The sequence below is a fragment of the Spermophilus citellus genome, assembly GCF_964194105.1.
Source record: "Spermophilus citellus genome assembly, chromosome: 1".
Lineage (NCBI taxonomy): Eukaryota > Metazoa > Chordata > Mammalia > Rodentia > Sciuridae > Spermophilus > Spermophilus citellus.
Genome location: NC_138182.1, coordinates 184,517,511 through 184,543,864, shown reverse-complemented (window position 1 = coordinate 184,543,864; position 26,354 = coordinate 184,517,511). Strand labels below are relative to the sequence as shown.

General features: G+C 45.2%; 1 protein-coding gene across 5 annotated transcripts in view; it reads right to left on the bottom strand.

The window, feature by feature from the left end:
• The window catches only part of PPP2R2B (protein phosphatase 2 regulatory subunit Bbeta), a 436,743-nt gene that overhangs the window by 12,442 nt on the left and 397,947 nt on the right, over positions 1 to 26,354 (bottom strand). For all 5 annotated transcript variants that reach the window (XM_081288959.1, XM_081288958.1, XM_081288960.1 and 2 more), the window contains one exon: positions 5,022 to 5,191. In XM_081288959.1, coding sequence (XP_081145085.1) covers positions 5,022 to 5,191 — 170 coding nt within the window. The remainder of the gene's footprint in view (positions 1 to 5,021; positions 5,192 to 26,354) is intronic.

Sequence of the window (26,354 nt, the reverse complement as noted above, 5' to 3'; positions counted from 1 at the left end):
TAAGGGACTCTATGTGATTAAGTAAATAAGAGGGTTTAAAGAAGGTGTGTAAGTTGGTTATATGTGAGTTTTGAGCAAGTAATCTTGAAGGAATTAAGGATTATACAACTATGGTTAACAACTGTTATTTTGCAATATTGTAATGTTATTTAAGAGCTAAACTTGATTAATATAAAAACATCAATGTAATTGTAGTACTATTACTCTTCTTTATATATTAAATGTGTTCATATTTTCCAGGTATATAAGTAATTAAGATAGAAGCTTTTTTAAAAAAAACACATCAAGCTGGTGTCCTCCAAACCAAAGTTGCATGGTAATTTTAGGCTTATAACATTGGAGATTTATTTATATCATTTAATGTTCTATAACTGGACCTGTTATCAATAATATTCTATACACTGGGGTATAATTTAAATGTAATATCATATTGTGTTAGCTAGTATTCATGTGACCTCAAACAACAATATGTAAACTTTATAAAACATTTAAAAAGAAAGATTGGCTTCAATACTAGAACACTACCTAAGATTTACTAAGAGCCCCGCCTTACCTGAGATAAGGCTCTGCCTCCCATCTTACTACATATCAGAATGACTCCAAAGTAGGCCAGACTTCAGCTAAAGCACAGTACTCTTAAGACTGGTTAGATGTTGACTTTTAGATGTTTAATATCAAGACTTAAAAGGGCCAAGAAAACCAATATTTGGCTCTTGCCCTCCGAGTCAGTCTGAATCCAGGGAACAGGGACTTCTCTACAGAGCTTTGCAACTCTGGGACACATAACCTCCTGATCAGGGAGATTAATGAGACCATTGGAGAACAAAAAGCCAATAAGCGCACTTGATGTGAATAGGAGGGTCATTGGAAAAAGGAGATATCCCTGATGCTTTTAAGGGAAGCCACATGAAGCAAGGCTGGACCCCATCCTAGGCAAATGGCACTAGCAGAACTAAGAAGCTGCTCTTGAATGACCCCTAACAATAGATAGAAACAAAGTCAATTTTGACCATCTTGATCTTTAACACCTACCAAACCCAGTTAAACCAAAACAGTCATTCCTGGAGGTAATGAAGGACAAGAACAGCTAGAAAGAGGAGACAGCAATTAGGCCAATAGTCTCCATGGGGAATGTTTAGTCAAGTATGACCCTATTAGTCCTGTATCTGTTAAATTGATTACAGAAGTTCCTGCAAGATCAGATTCACCAACCAGTCAGTCAATCAACTACTTCAAGACTACCAGTTCCTGATGCCCAAGATGGAGACCTATGACTCATGACCAGCTCCTCCAGATACTCTGCCCCCATCTAAAACCCTCTCTAACCCCTTTTCCAGTTTTTACAACCTCTTTCATTTCCTAGGAATGAGAACTACTCTCCAGCAGGTCCGCTCTGCTTGTTCTGTCTGCTCTACTGTATCCCCACAAGAAAGCATCAAACCTAAACTCCCCATGCATCAGATGTGGAGCCACCAGCCAGGCGAAGATTGATTGGATAGATGCCTTCCCTACATCCAGGGAAATTGCTGACACTGTCACCTCCATCCTCATTGAACAGATCATTCCCAGGTTCAGACTTCCCACCTCTACTTTCAACTAGTCTCCAAAGGTTTAGCATCACTTGGAGGCTCCACATCCCCCATTGACCCCAATCATCGGGTAAGGTTGAGAGGCCTAATGGCATTCTCAAGGATCATCTCACTAAACTTGCTATGGAACTCAGGCTGTCCTACCCAGTCTCCTACCGTTGTCCCTCACCTGAATTCAGGCAGCCCCAAGAGCCCCCTCAGGCCTTAGCCCCTTTGAGCAACTCTATGGGTGCCCTTTCTTAACCAACCAAAGCTTTCCAATCACTCCTCCTCCCCTTGTGTCCTACCTCACACTTCTACACAAATTCCTAAGAACATGCAGACAGGTGCCTTCCTGCACCATCCATTGCCTCAATCCCGGCACAACAAGGAACTGAATCAGACCCTCTTCAACTGGGTGATGCAGTCTAACTGCATTCTCAATCACTAGAACCTCACTGGACGGGACCCCATACAGTCATACTTACTACTCCAGTGGTGACCAAGCTTTTAGACACTCTCCCTGGTACCATGTCTCCCACCTTAAAGTCATCTGTTCCAAATGTTCAGTCCTGGACTTCCACCAAAATTTCTTGCCAACCTTTTTCTTGTACTAATCATGTTTCTTTTTTTAAATTTGTTCAAAACATTACAAAGCTCTTGACATATATTTCATACATTAGATTCAAGTGGGTTATGAACTCCCATTTTTACCCCATATACAGATTGCAGAATCACATCGGTTACACATCCACATTTTTACATAATGCCCTATTAGTAACTGTTGTATTCTGCTACCTTTCCTATCCCCTACTATCCCCCCTCCCCTCCCCTCCCATCTTCTCTCTCTACCCCATCTACTGTAATTCATTTCTCTCCTTGTTTTTTTCCCATTCCCCTCACAACCTCTTATATGTAATTTTGTATAACAATGAGGGTCTCCTTCCATTTCCATGCAATTTCCCCTTTCTCTCCCTTTCCCTCCCACCTCATGTCTCTGTTTAAAGTTAATCTTTTCTTCCTGCTCTTCCTCCCTGCTCTGTTCTTAGTTGCTCTCATTATATCAAAGAAGACATTTGGCATTTGTTTTTTAGGGATTGGCTAGCTTCACTTAGCATAATCTGCTCTAATGCCATCCATTTCCCTGCAAATTCCATGATTTTGTCATTTTTTAGTGCGCATAATACTCCATTGTGTAAGAGAGGTAAATAGGGAGCCTACATCATGGGAACAAATTTTTACTCCTCATACTTCAGATAGAGCCCTAATATCCAGAGTATACAAAGAACTCAAAAAATTGGACAATAAGATAACAAATAACCCAATCAACAAATGGGCCAAGGACCTGAACAGACACTTCTCAGAGGAGGACATACAATCAACAAGTACATGAAAAAATGCTCACCATCACTAGCAGTCAGAGAAATGCAAATCAAAACCACCCTAAGATACCATCTCACTCCAGTAAGATTGGCAGCCATTCTGAAGTCAAACAACAACAAGTGCTGGCGAGGATGTGGGGAAAAGGGTACTCTTGTACATTGCTGGTGGGACTGCAAATTGGTGCGGCCAATTTGGAAAGCAGTTTGGAGATTCCTGGGAAAGCTGGGGATGGAACCACCATTTGACCCAGCTATTGCCCTTCTTGGACTATTCCCTGAAGGCCTTAAAAGATCGTACTGCAGGGATACTGCCACATCAATGATCATAGCAGCACAATTCACAATAGCTAGACTGTAGAACCAACCCAGATGCCCTTCAATAGATGAATGGACTAATCATTATTATCTCAAACCACAGATGGCGCTTCTACATCCAAGCAATATGGCACCACCCACTGTTTATGGGTCAAGGCGATTGCCCTTCCGCTGGCTGTAATCGGGCGGTCATCCTTAACATTACTGGATTCAACCAAGCCACCTCCAATCCTTCCTAGAGTCCCTAAGACAGGACCAATGGCTGATACCAAAGATCTCCTCTGCTCAGAAATGGTTTGATGCCATTGACAACCTATGGCTTCAAGGAAACTTTATGGACTTTGCCCCTTCTGAGATAACTGTCTGTTATCTCTGGCTGCCCTGGACATTCCTCCACTTTCCCTGGTAGGTCCCATACCGCCCCCACATCACTTAGAAAAACAAAAAGGGAGGAATGTTAGCTGCAGGATAACCCATCCACTCAAACACCCCAGTCTGGTCCTTTATCACCTGTTTCCCTCAAGGCTGAACACTTGACCCCCACCCATCTGGTGCAACAGAAACCCACATCTGACCCCTGAAGGCAGAAGATGACACTACTGTCTGATCCAATCAGATTTTGGCTATAAAAACTCCCTCTTGCCCTCCCTCTCTTTTGCATTGCTGCAATAAAGAGATCTTGGTCACTCCCCTTTCACTCATGTGTCCCCCCGTATAGTTTCTCCTCCCTTCCACAACCAAAATGTTCTTTTGAACATATTGAGCAGTGATGAATTTTTTTTCTGCAATTAGATAGTGGTGAGGGTTCTACAGCTCTGTGAATAATGTGTCAAGGAAAAAACGGAGTCAAATGTCTGTCTAGCATCTATCCTTTTTTAAAAAATCAAATCCAAGATATCTTAAGATCAGTTGATCTCTGCAGCCTTACCTGGAATTGGCTTCTTTAGATCTTCTCTGCCTCAAAGTCTGGTCTTTTTCAGCAAAACCCTTCATCAGTATTTCCACACCATCTACCAAGGGCTTAAGCTAAAACCAAAACCCTCTACATAGTGTTCTTGATTCCTCTTCCCTCCCTATTCAAGAAGTAGGATGTCAGGGTGAGAAGTATGCCTATCTACTGTCACCATTATATCCTGTCCTTTAGTCTACACTGTGATAAATACAGTATTCTTTCTTGGGTAAAAACCTTTATGGTTCTCCATTGTATCCATCCCAAAGACAAAACAAGGCAACCTACATTATCAGAGACTACCTGGGGGAGCCCTAACCTCCTCCTTCAGGCTCATTTTTCTGATAGTGTGTTCACCTTTCAAGGTGAACAGGCTTTTGTCCATGAGGTCATGACAGTTAAGACTTAGGGTAGGGTCACTTTTTCACCTTTCTTACCTGGCTAGCGCCCCCCCCACTCCTGCCACCATTATGTGCTCCTAGGGACCCAGCACCATCCTTTGCATAAGTGCACACTCATTTCCTTGTTCACCACCCAGCTTTACCAGATGGTTACCCATGAGAGCAGGGTCAGGCTGGTTTTGATCACTTTATCTCTACATCCATTCTGTGTTAAGTTTTCAGTCTATATGGATTAATTCTAGCCTGTGTGCACTCTTATTTAAATCCTGTGGCTCCTACAGCCTGTAGCATTTTACCAAAACACGTCACTATGTACTGCCTTTTATTCTTCCGCATTGCAAACCTTTCCAAAGGCTGACTTCAGAGGGACTGCGCTAAGGATCTATGCATGGGTGATGTTCTGTACCTGGTAAGTCTCGATGGGGCGGTTTTCCATGTTGAGATCCCAGACTTTCACAGTCAGATAGTCCCTGGTCATGATATACCTCCCACTGTGGCTGAACTTGACGTCCGAAATTGAAGAGATAATTTCAGAGAAAAATGATCTGTTGCTTGGATCCTCTGGCTCTTCAAAAACTGCAAAAGCAAAGCAAACACAATTAATTCAGCATCCTTATCACTGAACTCTAAAGCATCTGGCCAACCAGAAAGTTACCAGTTAAAGAGTCTAGGATGGTGTCTGCAGAGCACAAGTAAGTTGCTAACAGGGAGCTGGCAGCTCCTTGGCTGCGGAAAAAGCTGTGGCTGGTTTGTTTTCTCTTGGAAGGATTGGCATGGGACCCGTCTCCTGCACAGACCTGGCACTGACTGTTCTCAAGCTCCAGTATCTCACTCTTTCCCACTTGGTCTCTGGGGGTCACTGCACATACCCAAACCTGGAATCATCTTAGATGCTTAAACATTTGTTAACAGCTTTACTGAGATGAAATTCATATACCATAAAAGAAATGCATTTAAAATATACAGTGAGGTTTTTTGTTGTTGTTGTTGATTTGAGATGGGGTCTTGCTATGTTGTCCAGGTAGGACTCAAAGATCCTCCTAAGAGGCTGGGGTTACAGGTGTGCACCACCATGCCTGGCTAATCCAGGGGGTGTTAGAATCATTATATATTAATGTAACCATCACCACAGTCTGAATTTAGAAAGTCTTCATCACCCCTGATGCCCCCCAATTATCCTCCATCTCCATTACCAGTTACTCCACATTTCCCATTCATTCAGCCCTTAGGCAAACACGAACTTACTTTCTAGTTATTACTCTGAAAATTCCACATAAATAGGATCACAGAATATGTGGTCATTTGTGCCTGGCTTTTTTCACTCCTTGTAATATTTTCATGTCATGGCATATATCTGTACTTTACTTTTTTTTTTTTTTAGTATTGTTTTGGTTGTAGTTGGACACAATACCTTTATTCCATTCATTTACTTTTATGTGGTGCTGAGGATCGAACCCAGTGCCCTGCGTGTGCTAGGTGAGCACTCTACTGCTGAGCCATAATCCCAGCCCCTGTACTTCATTCTTTATATGGCTAGGTTGTATTCCATTGCTTGGTTCTACCATATTTTATTTATTCATTCATCAGTTGATAGACATTTGGGTTGTTTCCACTTTTTAGCTGTTCTGAATAATGATGTATGCAGAATACTGTGGACATATTTTTATTTGGACATATTTTAATAGCAGGGCTTTGCTGCCTGATTGCCTTGGGCCAAGGTCAGATTGCCATTTACTTGTGTGACCTTGGGCCAGGTCCTTCTCTGAGTATACTTCTATGTAAACTGTGGCTACACTATCTTCTGTGTGATTTCCAGGATCTTGCTTTTCTTACTAGCTTCAGGTGCTTTCTACTTACAAGATAATGAGTGTGGCTCTATCATGGTGTGGAAGCCTCTCCCAAACTGTACCTTTTTTTTTTTTTTTTTAACAACTTGGATTGAGACTGGCTGTACAGAATGTATCTTGACATTTCTATGCATTGCCTGATTATTTCATTGATCCAAGTTCTACTTGATTTATACACCTAGTCTACTACATAGATTTCACTCTAAATGATGTTTTCTCTGAAGCCCTATCATACTTGATTTGGTCATCTATTTAGTATTTGCTCCTGTTCTTTCTTATGATAAAATTATCATGTTTCACATTATTTAACAACTCATGAATTTGTTTTTATTTCTTTACTAGGATGTGAGACTCGGGCAGGATTTTGATTTCATTTATCTTTTTACCCAGAGTCTTACAAACAATGTTCAATGAACATTTGTTGCTTGATTGGAACCAAACCAAATAAATTAATGAAATCTGTCTTCTGGGTACTTAGCATGTATTAGATTTAAACATATAAATTTGCTGGTATTCAATTACTTTTGACCTGCAAAATGGCCCTTACATATGGTTCAACCTAATAAGGGTTTATAACACAATTGTATGCTGAACTGAACACTGGTCAGCGGGTGGCTGGGTTAACTTGGCCTCCAAGGCTTCCTCTTTCCTGCCTGCTCAGTGCACTTTCATAGTCAGCCATCAATTCCTTGAAGAAAGTCCAAGTGTATATAAGTTCCCTTCCAAGCCTTGCTATTAATTTTCACTTTAAGAGAAGAAAGCAAGAAACCTGATAATCAGAATTGAACTTGAGAATTAAAAAAAAGCACAACACCACTGAAATAGAAACGCAGGTCTTATTAGAGTCTCCAACCAAGTGTCTCCATCAGTGCCCTTATCTCTTAGGCTTTGGTCAAAGATAAGTGAAGGCCCCTGGCTTCTGCTGGTATCTCATTCTCAACTATAGGGATAAAAGAATTTTTATCTTAGTTTCAACAAAGCAATATCATTAATAAGTGGGGACTTAATAATCCAAGTAAAACATTAGGAAACGTGAGGCTTGGCAAACGGTGCTCAAGAGTCGGTCAGTTCCACCTCTAGACATTTACCCTCTTAGCTTCAGTTTTTCCAGTTGCAAAATGGGAGACTGATGTTGGCACACAGCAGGCCCTCAATAAATAAATGCCCGTCACTACTTTCAGCGTGAATGTATACTGCTAGTGTTGGCCAATCAGATTCCATTCTTCAAGACTCCTGAGAATTTGGCACTGAGAAGTACAGAGAGAGCCTGAGGGCTATTCAAACGATGGAAATAATACTTACCAAGAGATCCTTATAGTGTTTTTGTTTTTAGTTCAAATTTGCTTTTCAAATTGACAAAATTTTATAAATATATGAAAAATACATGTGTATAAAATTGATATGGGGGCTGGAGTTGTGGCTCAGTGGTAGAGTGCTTGCCTAGCATGTGTAAGGCACTGGGTTTGATTATCAGCACCACATATAAATAAGTAAATAAAATAAAGGATCCATCAACTAAAAAAAAGTTTAAAAAACTGATAGATAGAAAATTGAAAAGAGATAGGATATATCTAAGAATCTGTTTTCCAAATACCTGGAACATCAGGAAGGGTCAGTGTAGCAACATTGTGAAGCCTGTAAATGATACCTCACAAGATGGTGGTGAAATGGAAGGAGACAACTTTGGCCAACCCACCAATATCTGTGGCATGCCTGCTTGAAGTTTGGCAGTGGGCAGGAAACGGGTAACATCCCTGCATGGTACCCTGCAGTTCATGACATATGTACACATACTCGAATCTTTTTTTTAAATTGTTTTTTAGTTGTCCATGGACCTTTATTTATATGTGGTGCTGAGAATTGAACCCAGTGCCTCACACATCCTAGGCAAGTGCTCTACCACTGAGCCACAACCCCGGCCCCATACTCAAGTCTTAATGTCAACTCCATGCATTCATTCAGCAACAGCACTTCAGTGTTAGTAATTAGTGTAAATGGGAAGCATATAGTATTCAAGGCCCCATGATTTACATGTTTCATCTCAAATCTTGCAACAACCTCTGAAGTGACAACAATGAAGGCATAGAGGTTCTGTGTCCTGTCCAGGGACACTCAGCTAGATTGAGGTAGAGCTGGGTTTTGAACTCAGGTCTGTCTGACTTCAGTCTTTATTCTTAATCATGATTCCATTGGGCCCATACCAGGTATAAGACCATGCTGAGGGATCATTTACCAGTTTAAGGTGTTGCCTGCACAATACAATACATCAAGAATGTACAAATAAAAGATTCGCGGGGTGAATGCATGCCAGGCTATATATAAAATACCAGGCTCTTAGGTAACAAAACCAGACACATCAAGTCCTACCCTTAGGGAGCTCACAAACATTAGAAATCACCCAAATTTAGCTACAGTTGGAAATAAGTGAAATTTGTGTTTCCAGAGGGGAATAAAGGTGCTGGGGAGCTGTCTAGTGGGGGTAAATAGAACATTTGTGTGTGTTCCATGAAATTTACTTCTCATGCCCACTCCATGTCTGAGACTCTGGAAATTTGTTGAACATGTGGTGCAACGACATCTTGTGGCTCAGTGATAGAAGCTGAGACAAATCAGTGGGCACTGCTGAAGACCCCCTGCATTAGAGATCCTGCTGCCCTATGGCATTTCCAACTGGCTTCCAGAAGATGAAGACATGTAAGAAGAAAGGAATTGTGGGGGAGACAGGACAAACTTTTGCTTTCTTTGTGAGGAAATGGTCTTGATGAGAACCTGATAGCTCAGACCTAGTCAATGCCAATATGTCAGGTTGTCCAACAGGGGGGACAGATCTGAGATGTTAATGACAGTAACAAGGACTACTGCTACCATTTCTTGCCAATAAGTTTTTGCCTCTGCCCACCTGCCTATCACATTGCGTCCACAACTACGCCTTGGTTGATATGCCTTTCTACTCAAATAGTCAAACTGGAATCCCTTGGGTCCTACATGCACTTTGGGCATCCCCACTTTTATGCCACGACTTGGCTGCACCTTTGCCCATCCTGGGATACTCAAAAGAACATCAGCCTGGGTCAGGGATGCTGATTCAGGATAGGCACAAATCAGTGTGCCAATACCTACATTCGTTGTGGCCAATGGTATCAGTTCATTCAACACTGGTAGGTATTATTTTTCTCTCTCTCTCTCTCTTTTTTAATTGATCTAATCAGCCAACTCAGCTGGTCGGAACAGAGCCAGGATTTGAACTCCTTCTGCTTCTGTTACAGCTAAAGCTTCGTCCCAGGGTTTCATAAACTGACTTCCAGACCACTCACGTATAATCGAATCAAACATTATTGAAGCACACTAGAGGCGACTGACCAGAACATAAAGCTGTTCCCCTGATCAGCCCCAAACAATTGCAAGGGCACTCCTTATAAGCCTGAAAACTGCAAAAGGGATGTTCGGGGTCTAGCCAATGCAAGCAAGCCAGGTTACAGGTTTGTTCAACACTGGTAGGTATTATTTCTCTCTCTTTACAGAAGCGGGAGAGTGCAGTCAAGCAGTGGGAAGCCTAACCAATCACAGTTAGCCCAGTCACCCAGTTACAGAAACAGAGCCCTGTTACCCTAGTAACAGAAATAATGTCCCAATAGGTAGTTCTGTGTTCTTAAAGGTTTCTATAGCAAAAGGAAAAGAACATCTTGCCCCAGTCATGACCCTTCTACTTGGCATAGTTGTTTTACAGAATGAAGTCACAAAACAAAATGGAGTCACATTTGCTTTTACTATCACACTTCCAGCTTATATTATCCTCCATGCTACTGTCTCCCACTTGAGTCACTATGGGCCACTGTCAACTCTCTGGTCCATTTCCTTTTCTGTAAGATGAAGGAGTCAGGGTTGCCTGCCAGGTCCCTCCAGGCTCTTAGGTAACAAAAATCTATGAAATTCCAGTGCTCTTCCCTTTCCCTCACCCAAGCCCCATTAGTCTAAGGTAGGTTTTCCAAAGTGACTTCAGTAGAGTCCTCAACCCATGACTTGCTAGCTATTCCAGATTCCAAGGCCAAATGTTCCTGGGAAACCCCTATCAAGTTCTTCGGTGGACATAACAGTTGACCTGTTATTAAAGGCAGCATAGGATTTTAAGCAACATACCTGGCCAGCCTACCCCACCGCGTCTGTCCAGTTTTGGCAACCAAACATGTGTGCAGATATTGCCAAATGTCCCCTGGAGGGTATGACTGCTCCTAGTTGGGAACCCCTGATTTGATCCTATTTCAAAACCTTACTTGTTCATCTCTCCGTGTGGCCAATCACTTGCACAGAGTTCCTCAAAATCTACTTTGGGGTTTTCCTTTGAAATCCTACAGGCTGTCTTCTGTGCGTCGTGCAGGTAGTATTTGGTGTTCTAACATCTATTGATGTAAACACGCCTCCATGGAGCGCTAAGTATATTATGTGAGCCCACGAAAAGGCTCAGATGACTGGAACAATGAATAAGTTCCTAGAATCTGGAGAAAATCTTAAATTCACAAATAAGAAGAGTTAAGAAGAAAAGGGGCGACTTGAGAGAAACCTAAAGCTAAAACTACATTCATTCCAGAGGGGACAACAGCAGAAAGGAAGCATATGGTGGGCTGACTCAGGATCAGGGGACAGGGGAGATACACTAGTAACCACAGGTACCAGGTCCTTCTCTGGACCTCACACTTGCCACACTGCCTAGGGACTGGGTGGGGCCAGGTGGGGACCAAGTCCTTACTGCTGATTCTGATGTCTTCCTCATCCTGGTTCCACTTGCTGTGATGGGAAGGGTGCAGCCATCCCCAGCTCAGTAGGCCTGGGTCGAACTCCCAGCCCCTTTGCTGATAAGCTATGAAGCCTTAACAAGCAGCCTGACTCCTCCCTAATTCCATTTTCCTGATCTGTAAATGGAGATGATAATAGTACCTGCTTTCCAGGGTGGACGTGAGGACAGAGGAGAGCTTTCATTTTGCAGCACTGAGCAAAATGTGTGTCCCCCAAACAATAGGGATGCTGCAGCACAGCAGAAGCACACTGCTGGAGGCAGGCTTGGCCAGCAAACAGTCCAAAGGCCTGCAGGGTTTTTCCAGATGGGTCAGATAAGAGCTCCCAGTCATGGTATTGATCTCTAGGTCTTCGGTCTGGGCCTTCTCTAATACAGATGTGATAGGTTGTCACTGGGCTATCACTTGAGCAACACCCTCCTGGGCATATGTGGCTCTCATTTCCATGCCACCACCACCCTGATTTGGGTGACATGGGCATATGAGAAGAAAAGCAAAAAAAAAAAAAAAAAAAAAAAAAAAAGAGGCCATGGGGATGTGCAGGTCTGTTCATGAGAAAACAGGAGGAGCAGACTCAGAATCGTGCGCAGGGTTGTAAAGTGCTCACTTCTGCTGACGTCTCTTCTACGGAGCAGCACAGCTGGCCTGCGTTTCCTTTTGGAGAGATGGCTGACAATTTCCCCATAATGGGGATAGAACTGGCAATTTTCCTACACTGTGAGGCAGATGGCAATTTTCCTTCAGAGATATGCAGGCAACAGTTTTGCCCCTGGAGAGAAAAGGCTCTCCGATTGAGATGCAGCCAGTAATTTTGACTATACAGAAGATGCAGCCAATAATTTCGCCCAATGAGAGAAAGGGCCAACAATTTTCCCACGGAGGGTAAGAAGTCCCTGGATTGACAATGCTTTGGCCTTTGTCCAGCTGAGGCCAGGGAGAGGAGTTTTGGATTTAATTAGTGGCTACTGTACTACCATGGGCCCGATGACAGAGTCTCCAGACATGGACCAGAGACTAGGAATTGAGATCGCTTTTCATCTACCCTTCCTTCCTTCATTCCATAAACAACTGCCTGACAGTGAACGTCACATCAACATGCCACATAGCCTGGCAGAAAGGGAGAAGTCAGTCTAGAAGACAGTACCTTGCCTCAGTCCCCAACTTTTATACAGCTGGTTTAAAAAGACTTCTGCTTATAATATTTTCCTTTACCAATATGTCTCTTAATAACCAAAGTTAAAAAAGAGTCAAAATCTTTTTTTTTTCCTCACATTGGGGAAAAAAAAAGACAGCACAATTCAGAGGGTGGGGGAGAAGGAAGGGGTGTGATTAAGAGTGACTTAAGAAACCGAGGCTTAAATGATCAACAAGCACCAGACAGATCACAGGTTAGTAAACAGTGTGGGATCCGAGGGTCATTTGGTCTCTGCTGTGAAAATCTGACTCTCTGTACCCTGAAAGCATCACAGACAACACAGAAGCAGATAAACTCTAAGGCTCAGTTCATGGGCGCCAAACATTGTTTCATTTTTTTTTTTAACGTGTCAAGAAATAGGACTCTTTTTTCCCCCAACCCCTTAGAAATGTAAAAACATTGTTCATTAGAGCAGTACAGAAACAGGTGGTGAGCCAGGTTTGGCTGTAGGTCAGAGTTTGCTGACCCCTGATGATGGTGTCTAGAGATGGGAGGTGTGCATCCTATGCTAGGCAGGAGAGTTAGCATGTGTAAATACTCAAGGTGATAAATGCATTTTTTGATGGACAGTGGGAGTCTAAGATAGATTACATAGAACAATGGAATCATTGGTTAGTAAGATGCAAACTGCTTTCCTAAACATGTATCTCAGGCTGGTGCAAAAGACGTTAATGGACTTAAGTGTCAGACATATTGGGGCTAGGACCTGTGCAGTATTATATACAGGCTGGAGTATCTGTTAGTTTTTCTTACTCTCCCTAAATATTTAGCATTATTATTATTATTATTATTATTATTATTATTATTATTATTAGGGATTGAGCCTAGTTTGGTTTACCATGAGCCACATTCCCAGTCCTTTTTATCTTTTGAAACAAGGTCTAAGTTACTGAGGCTGGCCTCGAACTTGGAATCCTCCTGTCTCAGCCTCCCAGGTTGTTGGGATTATGTGTGTGTGTGTCACCATACCTGGCCAGCTTTGTTATCTTTAAAATACACATCAATGCCCACTTTGCATGGTTAAAAAAGATAAAAGCAAATAAGACACCTAGCACATGATCAGAAGTCAGTAAGCACTCGTGTCACACAGTGTCAGCCAGCAGACATTGAGGACTGGTAGGTGTAAGGCACTTTGACAAGTGCAGGGGTTATAGGGAGAAAGGTCCTTCTTATTTATCATGGCTGGAAGATTCTTTCAATTTGCCTAGCAAGAAAATTTGCTCCTTTACCCTATGATAGGAAATGCCACCCACTCCTCAGAAGTCCACACCCTGATCCCTGCGATTTGTGAATACGCTTTGTTGCGTGACAAGGAGGAATTGGGAATTAAGGTTGCTACTCAGTTGAATTTAAGGGGAGATGATGCTAGACTACCTGAGTGGACTCACCCAGATGGTGACAAAGGTCCTTATAACTGGAAGAGGGAGGCAGGAGGGTCAGTGTTAGGGGAACCCAATGTGAGAATCACAGGGTTCTGTGATCCAATGACCACAGACTGGCCATTACTGGTTTTGGAGCTGGAAGGGGGCTGTGAGCCAAGGGATGCAGGCAGCTTTTAGAAGCTGGAAAAGGCAAGAAAAACATTTTCCCCCAAAACTTCTAAAAAGGAACCCAGCCCTGGGGACATCCTGGCTTTGGCCCAGTGAGACCCCATGTCAGGCTTCTCAGTTCTAGAAACTAAGATAAAAAAAAAAAAAAAAAAAGTGTGTTTCTAAGTCACTGAGCTCAGTAAATTCTGTGGGGGTTTGTCCCGGCAGCACTACGAGATTAGTATCCCCCTCCCCCTATTGTCAAAAAGGGAGGGGACAGAGTTTTTGAGATCTCCCTCAACTCTGCAGAGCTGCTATTATTTTCCTGGGTCCCTGTGCAACTCTCTGTCCCTGCAGTATCCTCTATGTTTCAGCCCCTGACTGTCCACAGCTGGCCAGGGAAGTCAGGTCAGAGTGCCTGCTTCTGGGTGTGGGCTTCCAAGAGAGCCGGCGAGCCAACCCAGCATAACCACCCTCTCCTCCGAATTCCTAGTGCCGCTGCTGTGCCCACAGCTGCAGAGCAAGCCCACCCACTCTGAGACAAGGAGCACTTAGTAGAACTTGAGAACCTGTACCATACCGCCATGTGCTGGGTGAACTTCCCCACGCACCACCACCCTCCTGCTCAGACACCTACAGTGACTCCCCTACACGGGCAGCCAACGTTCCCACCCCCTGGGCCTGGCACTCAGGGCCATTCCCGTCAGGCCTTGGGTCAGTATGCCACCATCCCTGCCCATTTCTCTCCTTTTCCAGCACTGCATTGCGGTCAGCCTGGCCTGCTCACCCTCAGTTCCAGGGTTTATTCCTCCCCTAGTTTATTCCCTGTGGTAATGGTGGGTGACTGTGGTGCATTTCCACATGCCACAGTCAACCCTGCCCATGTCTTCTCTGTCACTCTGACTCCTACTCCACATGTAGGGCTTGACACCTTTTCTAGCAAGCCTTCCTGAACTATCTCAGTCCTCTGTATCCTTTGTCCCCTCTTACCGATAAACTTGACCACCCTCCAAACTTCCTGTTATTACAAAAAACAAACCAAACCTATTTGTTCCAGATTCAAAATGAGCTAAGAAATCCCAATTCATAAAAAGGGCCTCAAGGAAAACATCCATCCCCTGTCAGGCACTGTTCAGAGTTAAGAATTCTGTTTTAAAGGTGAGGAAACAGAGGCTTGGAGAGCCTAGGACCTAAAGTCTCGCAGTCTGAGAGCACAACCAGGGAAAAGCTCTGAGAGGTTAGAACTTTCTCACGAAGGAGCCTCAGCTGGACTCTCTGATCTGAAGAGGGGGAAGTGGGAACCTGTGTTTGGCTTCCCGTTGGCCTGTCAATCTAAAGGCAGAATTTGGGTTAACATCCACAGACAAGTCCATTAATTGTGGGCCTGTTTGCCCTCCTTGGGTGAGGAAGAATCATTTATTAGCCAAGTGGTGCTGGTGCCTTTTTGAGAGCTGTCATTCTGGAAGGCTATTGATTGAAGGAAGTCTCTGAGCACATTCTCTCTTGCAGGCAGCAATAAAGGGAGGCCCCTTCGCGGTCCAGGCAAGAGGGTGAGCTGGCAGTGGGCGTCTCCACACGAGCCTAATGAAGAAATCTGGGAGCAGGGAGCCGATTTACAAGGGCTCACACGGATCTTGGACTTCATTAGATCCTGTCCCTGTGCAGTGGGTGAGTGGTACAGGCATCCATGGGTCTCGTGCCTTCACGTGTCCCTGTGGCCCGTGGTCTCCAGGAGTAGGACGGCAGTGGGCCACTCCACCCCTCACAGACTCAGGGTTTCCCTCCTTCCTCCCTCTCACACTTTCTCATAATTTGTTCCCAACAGGAAGCTTAGTGCAGCTGCTCCAAGAGAAGCCTGCGCTCCCTGGGGAACTTCTGCCCAGGTGGAAGAGTCCACGAGCGAGGGGCCGTTATTAGGGGTGATTGCTGGGAAGCTGGTTGCCATGGCACCGCAGAGGCTAGGGCTGCACGCCCAAGCTGTCCCCGTTTTCCAGGCTGTATACATAATTACTGCAATAAGCAGCGGCACACGGAGAAGGGCAGAGGAGAGGCTCCCTGCTGACGGCGATCTCGCAGGGCAAGGTGAGAAGTTCACTAGGAGTAGGGCGGTCAGTCTGTCTTGGCCTGGACTGATATTCTGCATGGAGAGGGACCCGAGTGGGAGCTGGGCACTACGCTGTCTTCTCACGGAGCCGCTGTGAGCCCTCTGTGCTCCCAGTTCTGGTTTTCTACAGGGATACACTGTTCCAAATCCACTGACAGTCAGACCTGTCTTAAAGCGTCCTGTGGTGTGCACACCTGGAGAACTAACGGTGACTACTGTATTGCTGCAAGACTGTGTGGGAGTAGAGCGAGGAATAGTCCCTTGCACAGTGCCAAGCACTGCACTAAACCCCTCATGCAGCCATCTGCACTTGGTCATGGGCTAAGAGAGGCCCTAAGATGTGAATCCATGTGACATCATTCTTCTCCTCTAATAGAAACAATGACCCTCTTAGCTTGCTGCTGGTAACAGACACCTTTGAGGCCATGGATGGGTCCAAGTCTTCAAACTCATATGGGTTTCATTCTCTCTGTTCTTGGCAGCCACAGAGAATTAATGCGAGTGGCATTGTCTGTTTGCAGAGTTGACACAATATACTGGGGGCAATGTGCAGAATACTCACCAAATTTGTTGACCACCTAACTACTCCCTGATGGCTCTAATTTGCTCTTCTCAGCCCCCTATTTTCTCCTCTCTGAGTTCACAGACTAATAAATACTGAGTGTGTACCGTGGACCAGGCAGCATCTCACTGAAACCTCATGACAACCCACCAGCGCAGACTCCTATGGTCCCCATTTCCAAGAGGCAGATGTTTAGGCTGAGAGATGTTAAGTGGAAGAAATCAAGTCCAAGTTCCCACCTGGGTTTGTTTGACCCTAGAACCAACACTTATTCACCATTATGGTATATGGCCTTCTAGGTTCTCACATAAGCCAAGTTTCCACACCATAGGAAGCTCACAAATGCCTACTGCTGACCTTTATGATTTACTCTCACCAACCTCAACAGTATCTCAAAGCCACCTACTGCCAATACTAGTCCAGCAGGACTTGAACTTGTCTAATGGATAAAATCCTTCCCCATCATCTATACTCTGCTTGATGGTGTTCGCTCCCTTCCCAACACCTCTTGAGATCCTTTCTGGTCAGTTGAGTTGGAAACCATCATTCACTTCTCAGGACTCAGCTAGGTTCTCAAGTTCTGGTCAAGACACACAAGTCACAGTACAGAGCCCCATATAATACGGTGATGTTACCCTTAAGTGGCTTATTACATCTAATTCAGCATCAAATAACATACTATTAATTGGAATCTATTATACCATAAAAGTTTCAGGAAATCATCTAGGAGATAAAACTGAGATAATTCTGAGTTTTCATGTGTTTGCCTAGGAATCAGAAAAAGTGTATTGTTGATGTTTTCATTTTACATACTTGGTTTAAGAATCACAGCACTTCTGCCTGTAATCCCAGCAGATCGGGAGGCAGAGGCAGGAGGGTCACGAGTTCAAAGGCAGCCTCAGCAACAGCGAGACGCTAAGCAACTCAGTGAGACCCTGTCTGTAAATAAAATACAAAATAGGGCTGGTGATGTGGCTCAGTGGTCAAGTGCCCCAGAGTTCAATCCCTGCTACCAAAAAAAAAAAAAAAAAAAAAATCATAGCACTATTATATTTCTGAAACAATGGCATGTTTTATCTGATTTAGGTCTTGTGTCCTTCATTCAAGGATTTGGTAAATATGATCTAGTGTCCACTATATGCCAGGCCAGTACTGTTTCAGGAACTCTAATGCTACTTAATAACTTCACCAGGGTAAGCCCCCATGCACTGGGGTAACACTCGTTTGTAATTCTGTGGCCCTTCAATGACACGAATACAGAAGAGTCTTACTAAACAGAGATTAAACATTGCAGTGCATCCAAACCTCTGGGAACATAACAGGAAATGCTGAAGATGAGGACATTTGACTTGACTGTTCAACTGTTTCACAGTATGGTCAGCACAAATATTTTAGCATTTTCTCTGACATTGGGAATCATTTCACATTTTTTTTTTTTTTTTGGTACCAGGGATTGAACACAGGGGTGCTTAACCACTGAGCTACATCCCCAGACCATTTTTATTTTTTATTTTGAGACTGGGTCTTGCTGAGTTGCTTAAGGCCTTACCAAGTTGCTGAGACTGTCTTTGAACTCATTATCCTCCTGCCTCAGACTCCCAAGTGCTGGGATTACAGATGTGCACCACCGTGCCTGCCTTCACATGAATTTAAAATGAACTTTCTTTTAGAAACCCTTCCTGATTTCCCCTCCTCTTGGCCCAGCATGGTAAGTACAGCACAGCAGTCACGGTGTACTTTCCATCACTGTGCTCAGCACAATACCTTGTTATTGACCGACTCTTTCCTCTGTCGGATGCCACGGTCTCGGTCTCCCATTTCCTAAGTGCGATGGTCCCATTTTTCTCATGCAACAACCCTGTGACCACTTCATTGCATTACAGGGATTTTCAAATGACATCAAAATTTCAAGCTGTACTAGCTGACCCCAGGATTAAGGATGCCCATATGTGAGATAAATCCTATTTAAATCCTTATGTTCAGGTTACAGATATAAGAGAAGATAAAAGCAAGTGTCATTAGGAGCATCCCCTGCCCTCGGCTGCCTCTGTCTGTGTGGGGTGGCCTCAGGAGGCCAGAAGGTGCTCTGAGTAATTCAGCAGATAAAGGACTTAGCTGCTGGGCCTGAAAGCTGCTGGAGTAGACAGCGGATCTTGCAATTCAGTTATGGATGCCACCTCCGGAGCTGTCAAATAGAGTTATGTGAACAGCACTGGGGGCTTGAATTAGCAGATAAACGTAGGTCAATTGCACATGTGAGAGAGGCCCCCCTTCCCTTCTCATCAAAAGGTGCCATGTGAGCACGGAGTATGTGTGTGGGTGGGGTGGGGTGGGTGGGGGCTTTCATTATAAAGTAAGAAATATACCCAGGCTCTGTCAGTGTTTTAGACAATCTGAGACTTGATTTCCTCAGTGGCTAACCACCCCCCCCAAAAAAAACAACAACAACAACAATGAAGATAAAATGATGAGAAGGAGCCCTTTCAATGGGAGAGGGTTTAAGTAGCAAAAGTATCGATGTAGTCTCTTAACGCTTTCTTTCTGATGTGAGATTTTTAAAATATTTTAGTTAATCATGACAGTAGAATGTATTTTGACATATGATACATACATGGAGTATAACTTCCCATTCTTGTTGTTGTACATGATGTGGAGTTTCACTGGTCATGTATTCATATATGAACATAGGAAAGTTATGTCTGAATCATTCTACTGTCTTTCCTATTCCCATCTCCCCTCCCTTTCCCCCCATCCAATCTGGTGAACTTCCACTCCTTCCTCTCCTCTACCTGTTGTGAGTCAGCATCTGCATATCAGAACATTTGCCTTATTTCACTTAGCATGATAGTCCCCAGGTCCATCCGTTTACCAGCAAATGTCATGATTTCATGCTTCTTTATGGCCGAGTAATATTCCATTGTGTATATATACCACATTTTCTTTATCCATTCATCTGTTGAAGGACACCTAGGTTGGTTCCATAGTTTAGCTATTTTGAGTTGAGCTGCTATGAATATCAATGTGGCCATGTCACTAGAGTATGCTGATTTTAAGTCCTTTGGGTATAGACCAAAGAGTGGGATAACTGAGTCAATTGGTGGTTCCATTTTGGGGAATCTTTTGGGGAATCTCTATTTTGCTTTCCAGAGTGGCTGCACCAATTTGTAATCCCACCAGGAAATTCTAACATGAATTTTCAGTCCTTAAAATTCATGAATTTCTTCTTCAAATTGTTCTTTCATCTTTGCCAAATCAATCAAAGGCGCCTTCCTGGAGGCATGTGCTCGGGCCCCAAACTGGGAATTATCCTTGGTTCTTTACCTCACCCTCCACATCCAGTTTTTAAACTGCACTCAAAGCTGGGCCTAGATCCATCCCGTTCACCCCTTCCACTGTCTCATTTCTAGGGATTTATCATTCTTCTCCCAGCATCCATTCTCCCTCCTCATGCTTAAACAGAGTGATATATTTGAAAGGATTGATCCCTCTACTCCTTTACACAGCCCTCTATGTTTCTCCTGTACTCCTCACCATTGCTTTTAGGGCTGTTGCTTGCCTCAGTACCAAGTCATCTGCACAGAGTACAGTGTGACTGGCCTGGGGTTGGGCAAGGGTTGGCCCTGAATGAAGCTCCTCATGCAAGCTGGGCTCTGGTCTACTCCTCCCGCTGTGCCCTCACACAACACCAAGATGGCTCTGCTGGCCGACCTTTCCTGACCGTCAAGCTGTCCAGATTCAGAGTCCCTGCATCTGCAGTCTTCCTAGGGAACATGCCTCCACTGAGACCTGAAGAATCTCTGGCAGAATAATGGCTCCCAGAGATGTCCACATCCTTCCAGGACAGAGAGAAATTAAGATGTGGATGGGATTGTGATTGCTAACCAGCTGATTTTAAGATTATTCTGTATTTCCTGGGTGGGCCTCATGTAATCAAAGGACCCTTAAAAGTGGAAGAGGGAGGCAGGAGAGCAGGTCAGAGGGATGGCACAAAAGAAGGACTCGTCTTGCTGTTGCTGCTTTGAAGATGGAGGAAGGTCACTGACCCAGGGAAGTTGGAAAACCCAAACAGAACCTCCCTTATAGTCTCCAGAAGGGAGGACGGCTTGATTTTAGCCAGTCAGACCCACGTTGGACTCTTGCCCCACAGAATTGCAAGACAACAGGTGTGTGTTGTTTTAAGCCACCAACTTTGTGTCAATATGTTACAGAAGTCACAGGAAACTAATAGAAGAGGAGCTGAACTTCCTGGTTTTGCCTCTGGCAGGAAGGAATGGGCCATCTTAAGATCTGTCCCGTGTTGACCAGAGCCCTCGCTGGGGACAATGCCTCACAGGAAGCCCCTCGTTTCTGGTTCTCCTGAAACGCAAATTCAGGATGCTCACGGGTGCCTGTGACTGCTTTGTCAGTGACGGCTGGTCATGGACCATGCTGACAGGTAAGCTGGCCTTGAGCGATGTCCCAAGGCCAGAGCCACCCATCACCTCACAGCCAACCTCTGCCCTTGTGTCTCAGGAACTGCAGCCGTGTGCATGTGCCAAGTTCAGCCTGCCCTGCGTCCCATCTGAGACCCCAAGTGGAGCAGAGGTCAGGGTCTGGGAAGACGTCAACTGCTAATGAATGACACTCACCTCCAAAATTAATAAGGCTTCTAGTTCTTAGGAAAATCCACTCAACTGGAGTCACCAGGATGAATAATTGACAGAACTGGTTAAATTAATCAAAAATGGAAATGAAGATAAAGAAGGGGGAAGGGATTCTATTTTTGTTATGGCTTGAGCTTTGCCTGCTCTGTTGTTAAGCTTGAATAGGGTGGAGAACCTTCAGATATTGGGCGTGCGAGAGAGAGAGAGAGAGAGAGAGAGAGAGAGAGAGAGAGAGAGAGAGAGAGAGATCTCCATAAAGCAAGATTTTGTTTGGCTTTTCTCCAGGGTCGGGGGTGTGTTTGTGTGTGTTTGTGATGCTGTCATCAGACAAAAGCATTTTAATAAAGGGCCTTGTCTTTTTAACCTAACCAAGCTCCCCTGCAATAAACACTGTTAATTATGCCCCAGATCGATACTGAACCCCTTTCGGAACCTGTGCCAACCCTCGCAGGCTTTCAGATGCACTGCAGCTGCAGCCTCAGCTGATGTCTTTGGACACATTCCATCAGAGACCCAGGGAACGAGCCGCAGGTTTATGAAGGGATCTAGTGGCTCACAGAATCAGGGCTTGGCAGTTAAATTTGGAGACGAGGGTGAGAGTGAGAATGGATCTCACGTTCTGCACAAAAGCTGTGTTAATGCTGCAACTGGGCGTGGTCAGGCTGGGGGGATCCAGTTGATGGGGATTATAAATTGAAGGCCCTGAAATTATCTTGCTGGATGTTTTAAAAAGATTCTGCTCTTTCTCCTGCCAAATACCAGGAGAGTAATGGATTCTTCTCCTGGAAGCAGAAAGATGTGGGTCTGAATCCCGGCTCCTGCACTGTGGCTTGGGCCAAGTTTCTTCCCCTCTCTGTGCCTGGCCTGGGCTCCTGCTTTTTCCAAACACACCCTGTTCCCTAAGTGACACCACTTTATCCTCATGGTCTTAAATACAATGATATGTTCTTGACTCCTCAATTGAACTTCCAGCCTAGATTTACCCCCTAACTTCCAAACTTATGTATCCAGAACTTTTTAATTGGATGAATCATGGCTGTCTCAATCTGGAAACATCCTAAGGAGAACACTTGGTCTTTCTATGCCAAACCTGTTCCTTCCCCCGTCTCCTTATGTCCCCCAACCTAAGACTGACCTCAGATTCCTCCCTTTCTAGTGCTTCTCTATGTCCAATCTTCAGCAAGTCCTCACAGCCTTACCTTGTGAATTAAATCTACCCCTCGCACAGCTCCACTGTCCCCTCCCTGATCACAGACACTACCATTTCTCCTCCAGGCTGTGGAAAGAGCCTCCTAATTGGTCTCCCAGCTTCCGGGCTTTCTGTTCCTCACCCCTACTTTTTGTTTTTCAGTACTGGCTAATATGTGACTTGGTGATATACTCTTACAAGATCCCCTCATCCACCAAAATGTCAGGTAGCGCATCACAGGATTCACCTCCCGGCTTTAAGCTGCGCCTGGCTTCCCATCTCCCTTAGAATGAAACTGGGGGCTCTGCCTTGGCCCACAGAGGCTCCAGCACCACCCCCTTTTGTGCACTCTCTCTCCACCTGCCTGTCCCCACCCATGGATCTTTGTTCCATTTGAACACAAGAAGTCGTTCCTGTGTTAGGACCGTCACACTTAGTAGCTTGCTCTCTGAATCTTTCCGATAATTCAGGTCTCAATTCAAAACCTTTCCCCCTTCTACCCTCTGACAACAGCTCCGGCCAGGAGCTGATTTTCTTATATCTTCAACAACTGCCTGAAATTACGTGTACAAGTGAATATATTTGTTCTCCTCCCTCCCCCACAGAATGGAAGCTCCTTGAAGGCAGGACCCTGAGGGTGGTTCAGTAGGTCTTGAGTTGAAAAAGTGACTCCCGCTGTGCTTGGCCTGGGAAGCTCTTTCCGCTGAAGAGCCACAGGCCTGCATCACACCCAGCTTTGTCTCTGCTCTCTGATGGCCACAGTGTATTATTCTCCCTGTTATCAGGTTGGGCAGGTTGTGAACAATCACACTACGTACCTCAGAAGGCTGGCATGAGGATTAAATGAGCTCACGTGTGTGTGTGTTTGGCTGGCTTCCTGCACTTGGTGAAATGTCAGTCAAGCTTGCTGTGATTACGGCTGTGAATGTTGCTGCTGCTCCTGGTTTCACCCTCAATTGACGTGTGGTAGGAAAGGGAGACATCATTCCAGCCACAACTCACACCACACTTACACGTCAGGTGCTAGCCCAAGGCTTCAGGAGTGTTATTGTGTTTAATTCTTACAAGCACCTTATAAGGTAAGTACTGCCACTAGTTGTTTTTGCAGGTGAGTAAACTGAGGCACAAAAAGTTAATTCACCTGTTCAAGACCTCCTATGTGGGCATTAGACAGAGGCTGAGAGTAGACACCACTTTGGTTTTCCTCCTCTGCTGTGGCCCAGGCTCTGAATTCACTCACTATTGCCCTTTAGTTCAGTGGAAGGAGACAAAGGAAGCACCGATGTCCTAGGCTGTGGGTAGGAGGCACACAGCACTGGGATGGTCCTCCCCATGCCGGAGACAGGTGCTGCAGGGGTGTGCAGGGAGTGCTGATTTTTCCTGATGACTCTACTGCAGAGCTAAGGCACTAAGTGGGGCTCTCCTGGTGTCCACAAGTGAAACTACAACCTTGCAGGGCATTTGGGACATGGAGACGCTGTCCACCTTTCACAGCCTTGGACTTCATTCCTTCCACCTAGTCCCTGCCGTCTTTGTCCACCTCCACACACTGCATACAGGGGGCATCTATGACTTCACCCTGGTGTAACAGTTATCATAAGCAAGTCCCACTTGTTCTCTTCTTAAACTGTGTCCTCAGTTCCTTTGCAAGGAGGTCTCTTCAAGGTACCCATTTTTCTATTCCAAGTCCCCTTTGTGCATTTACCTGCTTCTTGTCTGTTGTGCTGCTAAAACAAACTCCACCCATTAAGGACCGTCCTCACTCAGGGGCAACTTTGGAGTAGGGAACAGGTGTCTGGGCTCCCCATAGAATCTAGAGGCAATGAAAATCCTCTTTGTTCTGACAAACTTTCAGCACCATGGAAAGCACCGGCTACCCTCCTTCTTAATCACGCAGCCCTTGGGGAACCGTAGAGACCCAAGGTGTGGGTTCCTATCACCCCTGTCCTTTGGTCCTCTGTCTAGGTTCCCCACTGCCCTTAACAAGAGCCACACTCAGTGTGACAGCCTGTGTCCACATTTCTTGCCACCATTAAAACCTGGAGAAAGCCTTGGCACCCTGCAGCGAGGGAACCCGAGCAGATTCTGCAGTCAGCTCCAGGGCTGGAGCGTGTGATCAATTCCCTGTCTTTCCTTCTCTCACAGGTTGAACTGTGCCTCACCCCAATTCATAAGTAGAAGTCCTTGTTACCCCTGGGACCTTAGAATGGAGTTTTTGGAGAAATGTCCTTAAAAGTGGGAATTAAAATGAGGTTATTATGGTGGGTCCCAATCCAGTATGACTGGTATTCTTAACAAGAAAGGCAATTTCGACTCGGGCATTCAGAGGAAAAAATGCTGTAAAGATATCAGGGTGTTTGGGGGCTGGGGTTGTGGCTCAGCGGTAGCGCACTCACCTAGCATGTGCAAGGTGCTGGGTTCGATCCTCAGCACCACATAAAGATAAATAAATAAAACAAAGGTATAAAAAAAAGATATCAAGGTGGGAGGGCGGGAGTAGGGGAAGACAGCCCTTTATAAGCCAAGGAGCGAGGCCCTTCTCTTCAGTCCTTAGAAGGAACTACCCTGCTGACCTTATTGAGAACTGCGAGACAATGCACTTTTGTTGCTTAAGCCAACAAGTCTGAGGCACTTTGTTATAGCAGCCCTGGTAAACTAATACACCTTCCTTCATCTGTCTTGTACCATCTGCCTGTCTTTTTACCACAGATGTTCTGTGAAGCCCAATTCCACATTAGGCACACTGCTAAGTGAGCCATGGGAGAAAAGCATTCCTGGCAGAAGAAGGGCCTGTGCAAAGGGCCTGAGGCAGGAAAAGGGCTAAGTGTATTGGAGGTGTAGTAAGCAAGCCAGTGTTCCCAGGCTACAAATGAATTGAGATTGGAGAGGTGGGCAGGAAGCAGATTCATGGGAATTCAAGATATAAGTTTGCTTTCATTTTTTAGGTTGTCATTCATCACATCTGGCCAGTTCCTTCACCTCACCTCCAGTACTCACACATGGGAAGAGAAAAGCTTGACTGGCTGGGGGCGGCTGCCATCAGTACCCCATTGTTTCAGGCATCTCAAACTGCAAACGCAGCCCTGTCACTACCGCCAGAAGCAGTAGGAAAAAAAAATAGAAAATAGGCGAGGGAGAGAACGAATCACCCCTTCCAACCCCTGCTGAGTGTGCAGAGAGGGGGACATATGGAAATTAATATATGCAGCTCTGATGACACGGTTTTCCCCAGCATTCTGATTAAACGCTTCTCAGAGCTCATCTCCAAAAGCCAATGTTGCTGCTCGTCTTGAACTCTGATGAACTGTCTGGGTTCGCGCACCTCGGCTGCAGTGCGGCCCACCGTCGGCTGGTGTTTGAGGAGGATGGAGAAAATCAATATGAAATGTCAGGCTAGAGGTCAGATTGAAGTTGTTTTCCCAGCTGGCAGGAGCTGGGGGCTGCAGCGGCAGCAAAACAAAGGGAGATCTGCAGCGAAGGAGAAGGCCTGCACTTGGGAAGAGTCAGGGGGAAAATGAATTTCCTTTGCTTCTTAATTAGATTAGCAGGCTACTGGCTGGCAATTCAGGGCTCTGCTGCTGTGCGAGCACGGGGTGTGGGGAGGAAGGGCTTGGCTGAGGCCTGCAGGCCACTGGCTAGCTCTTGGGTTTCCCCTGGGGACTGTCCTTTGCTTAGGGAGCCCAGGATGGAGGCAGGAGCAGGTCCTGGGGTCCCTGGGTGTGTCCTGATAGGACCCCTGCTTCCAAGAGCCTGGATGTCTCCTCCCCGTTCTTTCCCCACATCCTGGTCTTTGGATCTCAGCTCAGCAGTGGCTGCCTGTGCAGACTTATCACACCCCCTAGGAGCACCGCCTGCTTCTCTTTCCTGCCCCTTACTATTT